This window comes from Orbicella faveolata, unplaced genomic scaffold (genome assembly GCF_042242905.1).
Source record: "Orbicella faveolata isolate gen_17 unplaced genomic scaffold, um_ofav_v1 contig_24, whole genome shotgun sequence".
In the NCBI taxonomy this organism is placed as follows: Eukaryota; Metazoa; Cnidaria; class Anthozoa; order Scleractinia; family Merulinidae; genus Orbicella; species Orbicella faveolata.
In genome coordinates, this window is record NW_028301552.1 from 12,470,362 (window position 1) to 12,483,912 (window position 13,551).

General features: G+C 38.5%; 2 protein-coding genes across 2 annotated transcripts; one reads left to right on the plus strand and one right to left on the minus strand.

The window, feature by feature from the left end:
• Positions 1 to 2,773: 2,773 nt before the first annotated feature.
• LOC110043207 (adenosine 3'-phospho 5'-phosphosulfate transporter 1-like) lies at positions 2,774 to 9,426 on the plus strand. The gene is made up of 2 exons (XM_020748645.2): positions 2,774 to 3,306; positions 6,126 to 9,426. Exons 1-2 carry the CDS (start codon positions 3,045 to 3,047, stop codon positions 7,220 to 7,222), a joined length of 1,359 nt encoding a protein of 452 aa, XP_020604304.1. The 5' UTR covers positions 2,774 to 3,044; the 3' UTR covers positions 7,223 to 9,426.
• An 18-nt stretch (positions 9,427 to 9,444) lies between these two features.
• On the minus strand, positions 9,445 to 11,761 carry LOC110043213 (gem-associated protein 6-like). The gene has a single exon (XM_020748651.2). The coding sequence runs from the start codon at positions 11,714 to 11,716 to the stop codon at positions 11,204 to 11,206; it is 513 nt and encodes a 170-aa protein (XP_020604310.1). The 5' UTR covers positions 11,717 to 11,761; the 3' UTR covers positions 9,445 to 11,203.
• Positions 11,762 to 13,551: the final 1,790 nt, after the last annotated feature.

A 13,551-nucleotide genomic window follows, 5' to 3' on the forward strand; every position in this document is an offset into this window, starting at 1 on the left:
GGTCTCGATCTAGGGGAATCACAGAAGGAAGAAAAGCCGGTAGGGCTAGCGAAAACAAACCGCCGCCCCCCCCCCCCCCCCCGTTAGCTTAACCCTTTGAATACCAAACTGTCGCCGTTTAGTCAGGTTTTTTGGCTGCCATAACGCTAAATAAGCCTGAGTTTTACTAAGAAAGCTTTTTTTTTTACCAAAAAGAGAGATTTTTTCGAGGATTAGGTACAAAATTGAGCAATAATTCAATTCCGGGCATGCGCATAAGCCAAATTTTTTTTTTCTTTTTTTGCCATTAACCTTTCTCAATTTTGTTTGTTCCCCCTTTCCTTTCTTTTTTTCTCGGCCCTTTTACTCTGGCTACCTTTTGCGTTGCATGTTCTTTCTGGCTGCCGTGAAAAGTTGGATGGTAATTACGGGCGTACCCTAGAAATGGACCTTGATCAATCATAGGCGTAGTGGACTATTTTACCACCGTTTGCGCACCAAAACTGATAACGTTTTTCGATTTGCGACGTCGGAATGTCGTCGATATCTAAACCTGACCATTGTACGAAAAGGCCTAGCCTAGTACTACTATCTGCTTATCAAGAATATCTGATGACATTTAAGTTGATGACGTCACAAGTGGTACAAAGAGCACGACTATTGATTACCCATGTAAATGTGACTGGGGCTCAAAGAGTTAAGTTCTGGATCCGCTACTGGATAAGAATTCTTCTGAGTTTATAGACGGGCCAGTCAACTTCACGGTGGAAATAAATCATTCATTCCACTTTTTAAGATGAGTTCGGCGCCTTGATTTCAGAGAAACAACATCTCGGCAAACGAGCGCCGTAATTACATCACACGCAGTCATCACACGCTCAAAATTCACCACCAAGCCTCGTTTGTAAGAGATTTTCTCAAACCTCTGACACCTCGTTTTTTCCACGATGGTGTATTCTTTTCATTTATTTATTATAATTTAATGGCAAAATATGTAGCAATTCAAGTATATACATGTGGAAAAAGGCGATAGAACCTATTCCATGTTTTGGGAATTTGTCGACGATAACATTTTCAACTTGCATTTTAAAAGCGAGGCATGGTGGTGAAATTTGCTTTTCTGATGTCATCGTGTATAAGTGGTAATTGGCTCGGTTGTTCTTGTTCAATTCCATCTTGCACTTTCAAGTATATTTGAGCTTGATCATGGCGAAGTCAAACGAAAATCTTTTTGCAAGAGAATATTGAGGTTACTTTACACTCAGTACTATATCATAGAGTTGTAAGATATCGACAGTAGACACGAGCTTAAACTTAGGGTTAGAAAAGACATATATATGTTCACAGGTCTTCGCAAGCTCCTTGGGAGCCGTGAACATTTTAAATATGTTACTCTGTTGCGCAACACAGCACGAATATGAGCTTTTATAGGATTGTATGTAAGCTTCTCTATATGGGAATGATATACAGAGAGGAAAACAGCGAAACTAAAGCTCGGTGAAAACGCGAAAACGCTTTGAAACAGCCTCAAAACGCAACGGAAACACAGGTAGCACACAGAAGAGTCAAAATAAGTCGTTCTTATTTAATCTTCTTTTCCATATTTGGAACTGTGTTATAAACGATCATTACATTCCCACGAAAGCTCTTATATTTACGTCGTGTCACGCACAGAGTGTAAGGCACTCAACTGTTCATGGCTGGAGAGGGGCGGGGGTTACTCCCAGTAAAATTGGGTTGAGGCGTGCGGCCCGCTTCCCAAAACACCTTCCCTATTTAAGGCCAAAATCTGCGATTTTCCCTACCCTATTGTGTCCTGACCAAACATTTGATACCCTATTCAAGACCTGACCCTTAAATCAATACCTTTTTCAGGCCTGCGTTACAATTAGTTCCCTAGTTCAGACCAATGTTAACAATAATAATAATAATAATAATAATAATAATAATAATAATAATAATAATAATAATAATAATAATAATAATAATGTTAAAGGCAATATTTATTTGCTTCTATTAGGTAGGATAGCAGCCTGAATACTTTTTCTAAAACACATCCTATTCAAGGCTGGAGTCAAGAGCCCATCACCTGGAGCGTGCATTTCCCATACTAAGCCTATGTCACTGCATTTTTACAGACCGGTCTATTTTAAGGCTTCTTTTTCCGCGAAATAGGTCAGTTCCGGTCTACCGTGAGCTCGCATTAGTAAGGAAAAAATGGCTGTTTTTCTTTTTAATCTTCCGCTGAAATGATGACTTCAGTTAAAACTTAAGTCCGTGCTCGTGATTGGTCACTGAGGTTCTTGTGGGAGTCCGAATTCGCGGTAAATTCAAACTAAAAATAGATCGGTCTGTAAAGGCGCCGTGACAGGAATATGGGGTAGCTGCACGCTCGTAGTGCATGTTTTGGGCTAGGGACCCTGCTAGAGAGCACCATACCATCGGAGACCAAAATGGCCAAAATCGATGCCCTGTTTCTGATCAGAGACCTGTGATTGGGCAACTCTACACATGGAATCCAGAACCCGGAATCCGGAATCCGGAATCTGGATTTCTTGTTTTAGGGTTGCCCCTGGTGATCAGTGTTCGGTTCAAATTTTAATACATGTCTGTATTGCAAAAGATTGGGACGTGGCATGGTCATTTTTATGGACTCATTTAAAACACAGCCAACAGACGGTCGTCTGAAAAACCAGCAAGAAATTTTACTTTTCTCTGCCCTCCCGTTCGCAATGATGTTTCTCGGGTGTGTCAGTTTTCAAGGCATCATGGGATTGGAGGTAGGATGAAAACTGGAGACGAGGCTTCATGTTTGTGGTGGTGAGGCTGCTGTCATGGCGGTGTACTTCTGTTTTGTACGTGGCACTTGGCGTGATGAATATTCAAAGTGAAATGAAACCGTTTTGCCTTTTAAGATGATTGCAGGGAGTTTTTATAACTTATAGACAAGGAATCCAATATCTCAAGTGGTAGTTTCGTTCTAAGATTGGCTTTGTTCCGTGAAAGTTTGTTTTAAAAATTTTCTGATTCAAGCCTTTTACACCGTTTATACTGCAAACTTCAAAATGCTAAAACACGTTCCAGTTTTCCGTGTGGCCGTTATGTCAGTTCTTGCTTTGGCAATATGTGGAGTAAACGTTATTGCAGAAGAGTCGCTAGGAGTCAACGAGGGAGAGAAAGAAGCGAGCGGTGGAGAAAATAAAACTTCTAGCAGCGACAACTGGGTCGAGAACCTGTCCTGGAACCTCCTTGGCTATGCAACAATAATCATTCCAGCTGCCTTTATTATCCGTATGCTCAAGAATTCAAACTTCAACGAAAAAAGTGGTAAGTTGTTTTTAGTAAATTGCATACGTGTACTAAGTAGAAAATCCCATTTCATAATTATAACGAAGCTGCTACAGGCAATAGATTTAAACAAACAATAATGAAGTGGCTTGAATCAATTGAATCTCCAGCACTCGTCTCTCAACAGCCAGTATATTTCCTTTAATCTTTAATCATTTTTTATACACGGTAAAAATTCATCAGTTCCTCCTTATTGTATGCCAGCCACACTTTTATTTCCTCACTGCCACAACCAGTTTATAATTCTGCTCTAAGCTTGCAGTTGTGGATAGTTTCTACTAGAATAAACAGAGGTTTTGATTTAACTTTTGGGCCTGTTCTCCTGGATAGGTTCTCAAACTAATTTTAATTTGCTGTCCCTTCAATTTATTTCATATATCAGGTTTGATCAGGTTGTATTTTAACAGTCTCATTGGCCACATTGTTAAGGTTGCAAGGTGAAATGTTGTATATTGTTAGGTGGGAATGGTCACTTTTTGTCTAGGAAAAGCTGTATTGTCCCTTGTGAAGCAAATCTAAAAATTGGCTGAAAAAAAATTAATCATTGTTTAATGGCACTCCACCTCCTCTTTCAAGGATTTCGTTGATAACTGGGCATCTTAGATCAGAAGATAAAGGTCAACCTGGGAAATAAGAGTGACCTGAGCATGCCTTGCCCTAGACAGAACAATTTCATAATTTCCCACCTGGCAACATCTGAAATTTTGCCTCACAATGCAATCAGTCAACTGTTACAGCAACGGCAGCAACTGAGATGGTTTTAAAACACTCTGACTAAACTTGAACCTGCTGTACCTTCATCTTGGTGTTCTTGGTGTCATACTGATTAATGTTGAAGCAAAGGTTTTTAATCCTAATTTTATTACTGTTTTCACCACAAGTGCTGCGAAGGTCATGGTGCTGTCTCTCTATTATCAGGGATTGTTTCATAATCTTCTCTGGGAAATGATTTGGAGAGCAATCGCCCCTAAACTCTATGAAAACACCTTCTAGTACATGTAGTCAGTTGTGGCTTTTCATGGGGTGCAAATATAAAACAAATTCCTTAAGGTTGTGATTATTTCTATAGAAACAACTTGATTAAGTACAAGCTCCACATTGCGTTGTTACAAGACTTTGGCCACAAAAGAATTTTATTTAGTTTTACTTTATTTAAGTCCGAAGTGATCATGATTTTATCTTGGTCATTTATTAATAAGTGAACTTACGAAACACAGACTGAGATATAGCTTAACACATTAGTTGGAGGAAACTGCCAAATGTAAATGTTGGAACTAAAAGTCTATTTTTGGTTCAAAATTGTTCCAACTGATTTTTTTTTTTTGACAATGAATTCAAGACAAACTGTGAGAAGTAAAACTAATTATGAACTGGGTTGAAAATTTTTAACCAAAGATAAACTGAAACCGCAACATCATAAGCAAAATAATTGTTGATTAATTTTCTCAATCCCATTGTAAGATCAGATATAGATCTATGATTCTTCAGACTATCGTTACTTCATTGAAGTCCTTGAAATATTTCCAAGACTGAAATTTTAGCTGTTCAAAAATTGTCCTTTACCTAATAAGTACATCTCTCACATAATGTAATAGCAGCTTCAGTACTTGTTTTTCAATCACATTATATTTGAAATAAATAGTCTCTTTCCAAAAAGCACTTTGGAAGCTAACAAGTGAAAAGAACTTGCTGTTTATGGTGGACATGGCCACCATTGCTTGGTACCAGTTTACATTAAGAGCACTGGTGACAAGCGTAGTTTGGTTTTCACATGAGTGCTTGAATCTACAGAATCTATTGAGCGACAGCCAAAGTCTTTCATGAAAAGTTTCATCTTGAATGGTAGAAATGATATTGCGATTTCAGAAACTTGAGAATTTCTTGTTCTTTTTGAGATCTGTCCATTTCTGTGAAAATTACATGTAGTTGTTAAAAATTTTAGAGAGACATGGTCACACAGGGAGGTGTATTTTGAAAAGGTTGATTGTATTAATATTTATTACCAGGGCCCCTCTGGATACCAGCCATGATGTTGAATGGGCTGTCCTGGCTAAATATAGTTTTACTTACTTATCTTTATAATTTTAAAGTAAGTAAATGGGAAGTACAGTCTTCATACGAGCCAAGTGGCCCATCAGGCTGGAGCTTATCCTGGTTTCTGTAACATGAGGCCACTAGGAGTATTTCTACTCCCCCCTGGATGAGATGCTAGTCCATCGCAGGGTTACCCCCAACATTACGTTTGCCAGTACCCATTTATACACCTGGGTGGAGAGAGGCACTGTGAGAGTAAAGTGTCTTGCCCAAGAACACAATGCATTGTCCCCGGCCAGGGCTCAAACCCTGATTGCTTGATCCGGAGACAAGTGCACCAGCCATAAGGACACCGCACCTTCTAATTACCAGAGTAGAAATTTAGTTACTACTGTAAAGTTACAGTTATAAGACTTAGTTGTGTGTACCTCTCTGACTTGTCTTTTCCCCTATATACAATGTTGTTGTGGTTTCAGTTTATCTTTGGTTAAAAACTTCTCAACACAGTTTCATAATTATTTTTACTTCCCATTGTTTGTCTTGTATTCATTATCATAATCTTAAGCTTTTGCAAACTTACCTGTACCTTGTGTGTCTTGTTCCCATGAGCATAAAACAGCTTATCATACTGCTGAATGTTGGTTTCATCAGTTTATTTTGATACAAATATTATTTTTTAACCCCTCATGGGGCTGTATAAGCCCAGGGCTTATATCCAAATTTTTATGTTACCATGATTAAGAAATTTGCTTTATTGTCACCAGGAACAGGATGCCTATTCCGTTCTGTCCAGCTTTGTGTGTTTGGCACACCACAGGAGACACCGAGTGTTGAGGAGGGTGGTATCAAAGCAAGTTCTGCAAAGGATGACACAGCTACCCCATCAAGTTTTTCTAAAACAACTTTAAAGCTCCTGTTTTGTGCAACAGGTCTTCAAGTATCATATCTCACATGGGGAGTCTTACAAGAACGGATAATGACACGGGACTACAAGGAGCACATGGCCGATGGAACAGTTCAGGACGTGAAATTTACAAATTCTCAATTCCTTGTTTTTGTCAACCGTGTCCTTGCTCTCACAGTTGCCGTCACTTATATAGTCTTCACACGACAGCCACGACACACTGCACCACTATACAAGTATTCATATTGCTCCTTTTCAAACATAATGAGCAGCTGGTGTCAGTACGAGGCATTAAAATTTGTCAGCTTTCCGACACAGGTCCTGTGCAAGGCATCAAAGATAATTCCTGTGATGATCATGGGGAAGATAGTCTCCAAGAAAGTCTATCCCTACTATGAATATGTTGTGGCTGTTCTCCTTTCTGCAGGTGTCAGCCTGTTTCTTTTGTCAGCAGATCCATCAGGGCAGCGTACAACAGCTGCCACAACCTTTTCTGGAGCAGTTATTCTTCTGGGATACATGGCTTTTGATAGCTTTACCTCCAATTGGCAATCAGAGCTGTTTACCACACACAAGATGTCCTCTATGCAGATGATGTTTGGCGTGAATCTGTTTTCTTGTTTGTTGACAATGTGGTCAATGATCGAAGGCGGAAACTTCTTGTCAGCATTGGGGTTCATGTTAAGTCATCCAGAGTTTGCATTTCATGCCCTGGTGTTGTCAATAACGTCAGCCACAGGGCAGCTGTTTATTTTTTACACCATTCAATCATTTGGTCCCATTGTCTTCACTATCATCATGACTACACGCATGATGCTTAGTATACTTCTCTCTTGCATTCTTTATAATCACCCATTGTCAGCTCAAGCAGTATTCGGTGTGCTTGTTGTGTTTGTTGCACTATTTCTGCGGGTATATGCTAGGTATCGCACATCAAAGTCTCCCACAAAGGCCTAAATGGTACCCTTCCTGTTAGTGGGGTGGGTGGTTGATGGGGTCAGTAAAGGTCCTTTGCAGTTAGAATTACACAATGTAATGTGCTCTTTCCTCATTTCTAGTTAACAGAAATAAACAACTAGTATTGAGTATTTAGTATGAGTATTTAAAGTTTAGGTCCTTGCTAGTAATAATTATTATTGATAGGACATGACCTTTCTTTGGCAAGCCACGAACAGCTTGATTTTTCAATCTTTTTAAATCTTGCTGACTGGAACTAAAAATAATTTACACTTATCATGGTTTGGCTAATCATGCTTTGAATGGCACCCATGCACCAGGCTTGAAGCTGGGTTGAAATATTTGTAAAATAACTCTCCATCAACCCCTATTATTAATTTATGCATTGGCTACATGTAGGTGGTTCTGCCTTCAAATACTAATATGTTATCAGGTTTTGGAAAGGGGAAGTTTTATCCCAGACATTAGGTGTATGTATAGTGTAATTAATATGTAAAGTAGGGTCAAATATTTAAAGAAATCTTTCTAAATGAAATGATATTTTTCAAGCTTGTTCAGAGTCTCCTCTTTGTCTTTTTCAAACAAGGAAGTTGGGTCCTTTTAGGCTTGCAATGTGTAGATGCAGGTTTCCAAAACATAACTGCCTGACCTGACTCATCCATCATGGTTTCACAGTAACCATCCCATTGAAACATGTTTATTGGCCTTATGATTTAATGATATACCCAGTTTCATCATAATTTATCTTGTGTCCACGTTCAACTACATGTACTCATACTTGCCAGAGTAACGTGATTGAGGTTAACTCATACAGGCCGATGCTACTCTACATTATTTCATTTACCAGTTTGACCATAATCAGGTACTTTCAATTGACAAATTTACTACACGTTGCACACTGATTAGCCATTTCCACAATCTTAATAAAAATTGGGAGATTAAGTAAATGATGGGCAAATCGTGACAGGTGAATCATGTTTTGCAAACGTGGTCTACACACTGCACTGAAATTGGTGTTAATAGTCAAGACAGGATTTATAACATGGCATCAGCACACCTTGCTAGCCAAAGTGCACATTATGTAACTAATATTTTACATACTTTAGTACACAGTTGCATGGAAATGTGTAATATTGCTGTATATTTTTACAAGTTTGTACCTGGCATTTGCTAGAGCTCCCACAAGTATCGTAAATCCTCAAATTAGCACCTGGGGCGCTTATTTGAAATTTAGGAGAAGACAAGGGGCCAGCATGACCTGACATGATCATTTTTAATACATCATCTGCGTGTAAATAGCAACATCCCAGTGTTTAGTGACACAAAAAGCTGATCCTAAAGTATTGCGGCACCGTTAGTACTTGACGTGTTCAATGTGTTCACTTAACATGTCCACAAACTGAAACAATGTACAAATCTAATACTACATGACGAAAACTATACATCTTTTGTTGTCTCATTACTCGTCCACAAAATGGGAGGAGGGGAGGGGGGACGCTTATTCGAGGGGGGGGGGTGCTAATTTGAGGATTTATGGTATTTTGTTGTGAATCAGCTATAATGTTAGCAGATTTCAAAATTGTTATTTAAATTGTTAATTGGAAGGGAACGCTTGATAAACCAGTTTTTGATGCCACCATCTCGGATTGTAACTGGATGCTTGATGGGTAGAAGGTTCAGCAATTTTCCCTCACCCCAAGCCTCCACAGCTACCAAATCCAAGATGGTGGCCTAATACGAAAATGTGCATTCGCGGACCCAAAATACACATGCTATGTAGGCTAGCTAAGAGCCTCACTTATAGCCTTCTGGCAAAGCTTGCACCAGGGAATCAGGCTGCCTACTTGAAATCTTACTGAATTGAGTGACGTTGAGAAGAAAATGATACCAAGTAGCAGTCACTGGTGAAGGTCTTATATCTCTCATATATCACATGGTACAAAGGGGCCTGAGTAAGTGGGTTAGGTTGAATAATAAATACATGACATTTAATAGCAATGTAATACGTGAGCAGTCAGCAGACCAGAGAGTTGGCTGTTAAGTAACTGTTTTTAGAATGAAAGCAATATTGCTACCATTAATTGATCACAATGTGTATCTAGAGTGATTAATTACCAATCCAGTAGATAGTAGTTAGGTATCATTGTAACCAAAATGCAAAGAAACCAGTAATAAAACGTTTTCTCCTTGAGAGTTGTTGCAAATGAGTTGTGTACAACATCTTAGTTTATTCTCCTGATTTATTCATTTCTTGATTTTAGTAGTTTAAGTTGAGCTACAATTTGAGGTCTCATTTTTGAGATTAAACTCAAGATCTTTCCTGAACAACTGCCTCTCTGCTCTGGCCACTTTATTCTGCCCTCAACAGTAGTTCAGCAGCGCACCAGTGTATGAGTTTCTGAGTGACATGTCAATGTTCAAACTCTGGTTATGGGTGGGTAAAGACTTCAGGTTGATCATGTAGACCCACCTTCCTCGTTCATGCTTTGTGGCCATTTACATTTGCTTTGTAATAATAATAATAATAATAATAATAATAATAATAATAATAATAATAATAATAACAATCTTTAAAGAGGAAGTGCCCATCACGCAAATACGTGGTGTTCAGGGAAGTCCTCTATAAAAATAAAAAGTATTAAAATCTAAAATAAGAAATACAAATATCACAGATCTAAAATATCTGATTGGCTCAATAATCCTCTTGAATTGGTAAACTATTGTATGTTTCCATGTACTGAAGGTAAAAATAATGATTGAATAAATTGGGTAATAACTTGTACATTACAACCAGTGTTCAAGCCATTGTCTGTGTCAAGATATGAAAAATGTACTTTGGTATTATTGCCGCTTTTCATGTGACATCATCATTTTCCAAAATAAGAAATTACCAATCCTTCTGAAGTTTTAGTTTCATAAGAAGTAAGACCCTTTAATAACTTGATGTTTTGCAACGTTTAAGCTCGACAGGGTTCTCATTATGTAGTAAAGCAGGTTTGAATTTCCAAGGTTATAAGTTGCGTGACATTAAAATGGTGGCCCGATAAGGCTCTTGAGTGGTCAAAAAAGATGAGTTATTGCTCAAGTTTTCGCTAACTAAACAGTTGTTGCTCTAGAAAAAGTATTAATTTCAATGTGTCGGAGCTCTAGAGTAATAACTTTTTGTTCCAATGGCAAAACTCAATGAGAGATGTTTCTGTTACTTAACAGCCGCCATGTTTGTGTCTTTCCGAGGGGCACAAACATGGCAACTCCATACAAAGCTCCATAAGTTTGCGTGAAACACTTCTCCAAATAAGGGGAGAATGAAAAACTGCTCAGAGCTAAATCTTGGCAAGGTTGTTTATACATCAATCATCTTTCATATCCCAGCTTCTTGACTTAATTTATTGAATGGTTATGATTTTTATTTTTGATGGCGTGACACTGCAAACCAGCCATTAAGCTTCAGGAAAATAAGGCTTTCACATCAGAAGGGCACTGTTCTTAGAATGACCTCAAAAAGCCACTTATTGAATGTCCCTTATTTGTTAAATAAAAATGTTGAATCCATAAGAACTGTACTTAACAGAAAAAAAAATTATGTATTTCTTGTTTTCCATTAAATGGCCAAACTCCTCTCCTGCCCCCTCCTCTCCGCTGAATTGCATTGGCAAAAGCGCGCGCGAAAACTGTGTTCGGCCACCTTAATCTCTTTGTAATGATATTCCCCGCATGAGCCTCCCTTGTAAGCTAGTTACACTCCAATAACGAGAATACAAAAATGGCTTATTGTACAAAAACTATGATACTCATAGAATTAAACAACAAAATGCAAGGACGTCTTTGTAGACGTGTTGTATCGTGTAGTTGGTTCCTCATGTTCGGAGCATATTCGCCTTTTCAGAGACAAAACTGAACCTGACGTCTGATCACCATAACTGTGCAGTGATTGTTTATATTTACAGCGATGAACACGCTCAACTTTAGCTGTCTCTTCCGTCACTTGTGATCTTCCCGTGCTCTAATAAGTTTCTGAATACGATCCAGTATAATTTCGTTGCTACATCTACAGCAGTCAGGATCATACGGAGGTTCAACAAACAGAACTCCCATCACTGACAAGATCGCACTGTCTTCCAAACTCTCACTTACTGGAATTCGATTCCTTGTCAGCCATTCTACCAGTTCTGTTTTTCTTGTATTTAGATCATCGTGAGAATATTTCTTAGCCTTTTCAGCTTCGAGAAAATCAGTCATGCGAGGGCGGCCTTCGCTTTCCTCCAAAGCAACCCGTGAAATTGCATGTCCCAAAACAAATGTTAATTTCTTTGCATTTAAATCGTCGGTTTCTTCCTGTAAAATGATAGTACGAGTAACTGGATCAATGGCTTGTACCCATCCTGCTTTCCTACTGTTGTCCGAGAGAAGAACACTGATCTTTTTGTCCACAAATTCCCATAAAGCGACACTTGAAAGAGTGGACCAACTATCTCCGTCCTCGTCCGCCATCATCCTCGTCCCCAGGGTCTCCTCTTCCACTATTTTCAAAATGGCGGCGAACAATGGAAGACCCTGGTGAAGGCCGTATTTTGGCTGGGTATTATGGTTTTAATGCAAATATCTTGTTCACGTTTCAAGCAGGCAAGAGTCTCTCTGCTTATCCCACATATCTATGGTTTGGGCTGTTTTGTAAATCTTTTGGTGATTTTTAGGTATATTTGGAGATAAATAGTTTCTCTCAAAGGTTTAGTAACATTTATGGAAATAGGAAATTTGGAAGATTTGGTGTCGCTTTAAAATTAGAATTTGAAGTTAAAAATTGGTAGACGTACATGTGAGATATCGAGTTGAAAACTCGAAGATAAAATTCGTATCCACGCGCGGGCATGTAATAGTCCTCTATGTATCTCTCAGTATCCGGTTGGCAACGTCATCAGTTCAGCAACGGTAACGTTCTTAGACAAGAGGTTCTTGGCTTGTAGAAAAGCTTACTTTATTCGCCATTTGTCGTCCTTCGTTTAACTTTGTTTAATCTCGTGAAATATAAATAAAAAGAAAAAAAGAAAGAATGAAAGAAGGAAAGCAAATTTACTTTATTTTTTAAGTCGTTATTCAAGCCTGAGACAGTTATATCTACTTCTTGTTAACGCTTACGCTTATCTTACACCCTCAATAATACAAAGGAATATACATGCTTGCAGCCGCGGGCATACTTCGTAATTCAGTCCATCATACTTCTTAATTACGGGACTAATTTTTCTTTCCTTCCTTCTCATTAGTTTCCTTCTTTCTTTCTTTCTTCATTTATTTAATTTCTGTCTTTTTGTTTTTCCTTTTTTCCTCTCTTTTCTATTCTTTTTTAGTAATTCTTTTTTATTTCTCCTTTTTTTAAAATTATTTCCCCATTTTCCTGTACGTACAAACGGTTACACGATATACCCGTGCTTTCAACAGCGCCTTCAGGTGGGGTTGGTCTAGACAAAATGCACTCAAGAAAGTTCGTCTCTTGTGCAAAAAAAAAAAAAAAAAAAAAAATTTAGTTCGTAATCCTCTTAAAGTAGCATAAGCGACTCTAACATGCATCAAACAAGCATTTTTATCTGAAAACAACAACTTTATTGTAACAACTACAATATCCCACGAATACATGATATTTTAAATATTTTGTAAGCTATCTAGTTTTTTTATTGTTTGCATCCATCGCTCTCTCGGCATTATCAAAACTTAACAAACGTCAGACAATTTTAAACGCTGCTCACTCGCTTGCCAAATCGATTAAATAAGTTAACATTTCAGGCGACTAACTTACCCTAAACGATTACGAAATCTATTGCTCTTTTAAACTTAAAATAAGCCTAACGCCTGGAACTCGGAAATATGGTCCAAGCTTTTGGAAATCAACTCTAAGGAGGTCAAAATCAAAGTTTACGCAACGCGGTCGCTGCTTCTTTTCAGTGTCTGAGTAAGTCCAACAGGGGCTATATTTCGGCCAGAATGCAAATAAGCAAGCTTGCGATTATTTTTCCCCTGTCGATTTCACTGAAGGATAAGGCCTACGAGCTTGTCAATTTCACTGAAGGACAGTACAAGGTCTTTGCGAGGTAGTTTCAAGTCCCTGCAACTGGGAAATATCGTCCAAGCTCCGTGAAATCAAGACTAAGTAGGTCAAAATCAAAGTTTGCCCAGCCCGGTCTCTAAGTCTCTGAGTAGGTTAAAATCAAGGTGTGCGTAGCCCGGTCTCTGCTTCTTTGCAGTGTCTGAGTAAGCTTTTTTTCGGCCAGCATGCACATAACCAAGCTTGCCATTATTTTTCGCTTGTCGATTTCACTGAAGTAAAAGGCCTTTGC

What these genes read in the sequence shown, in the direction of transcription:
- LOC110043207 (XM_020748645.2), top strand. Translation starts at nt 3,045, where the DNA reads ATGCTAAAACACGTTCCAGTTTTCCGTGTGGCCGTTATGTCAGTTCTT. An exon ending in AAACTTCAACGAAAAAAGTG is followed by an intron (nt 3,307 to 6,125) that starts GTAAGTTGTTTT and finishes TATTGTCACCAG; the next exon opens with GAACAGGATGCCTATTCCGT.
- LOC110043213 (XM_020748651.2), bottom strand. Translation starts at nt 11,716, where the DNA reads ATGATGGCGGACGAGGACGGAGATAGTTGGTCCACTCTTTCAAGTGTC.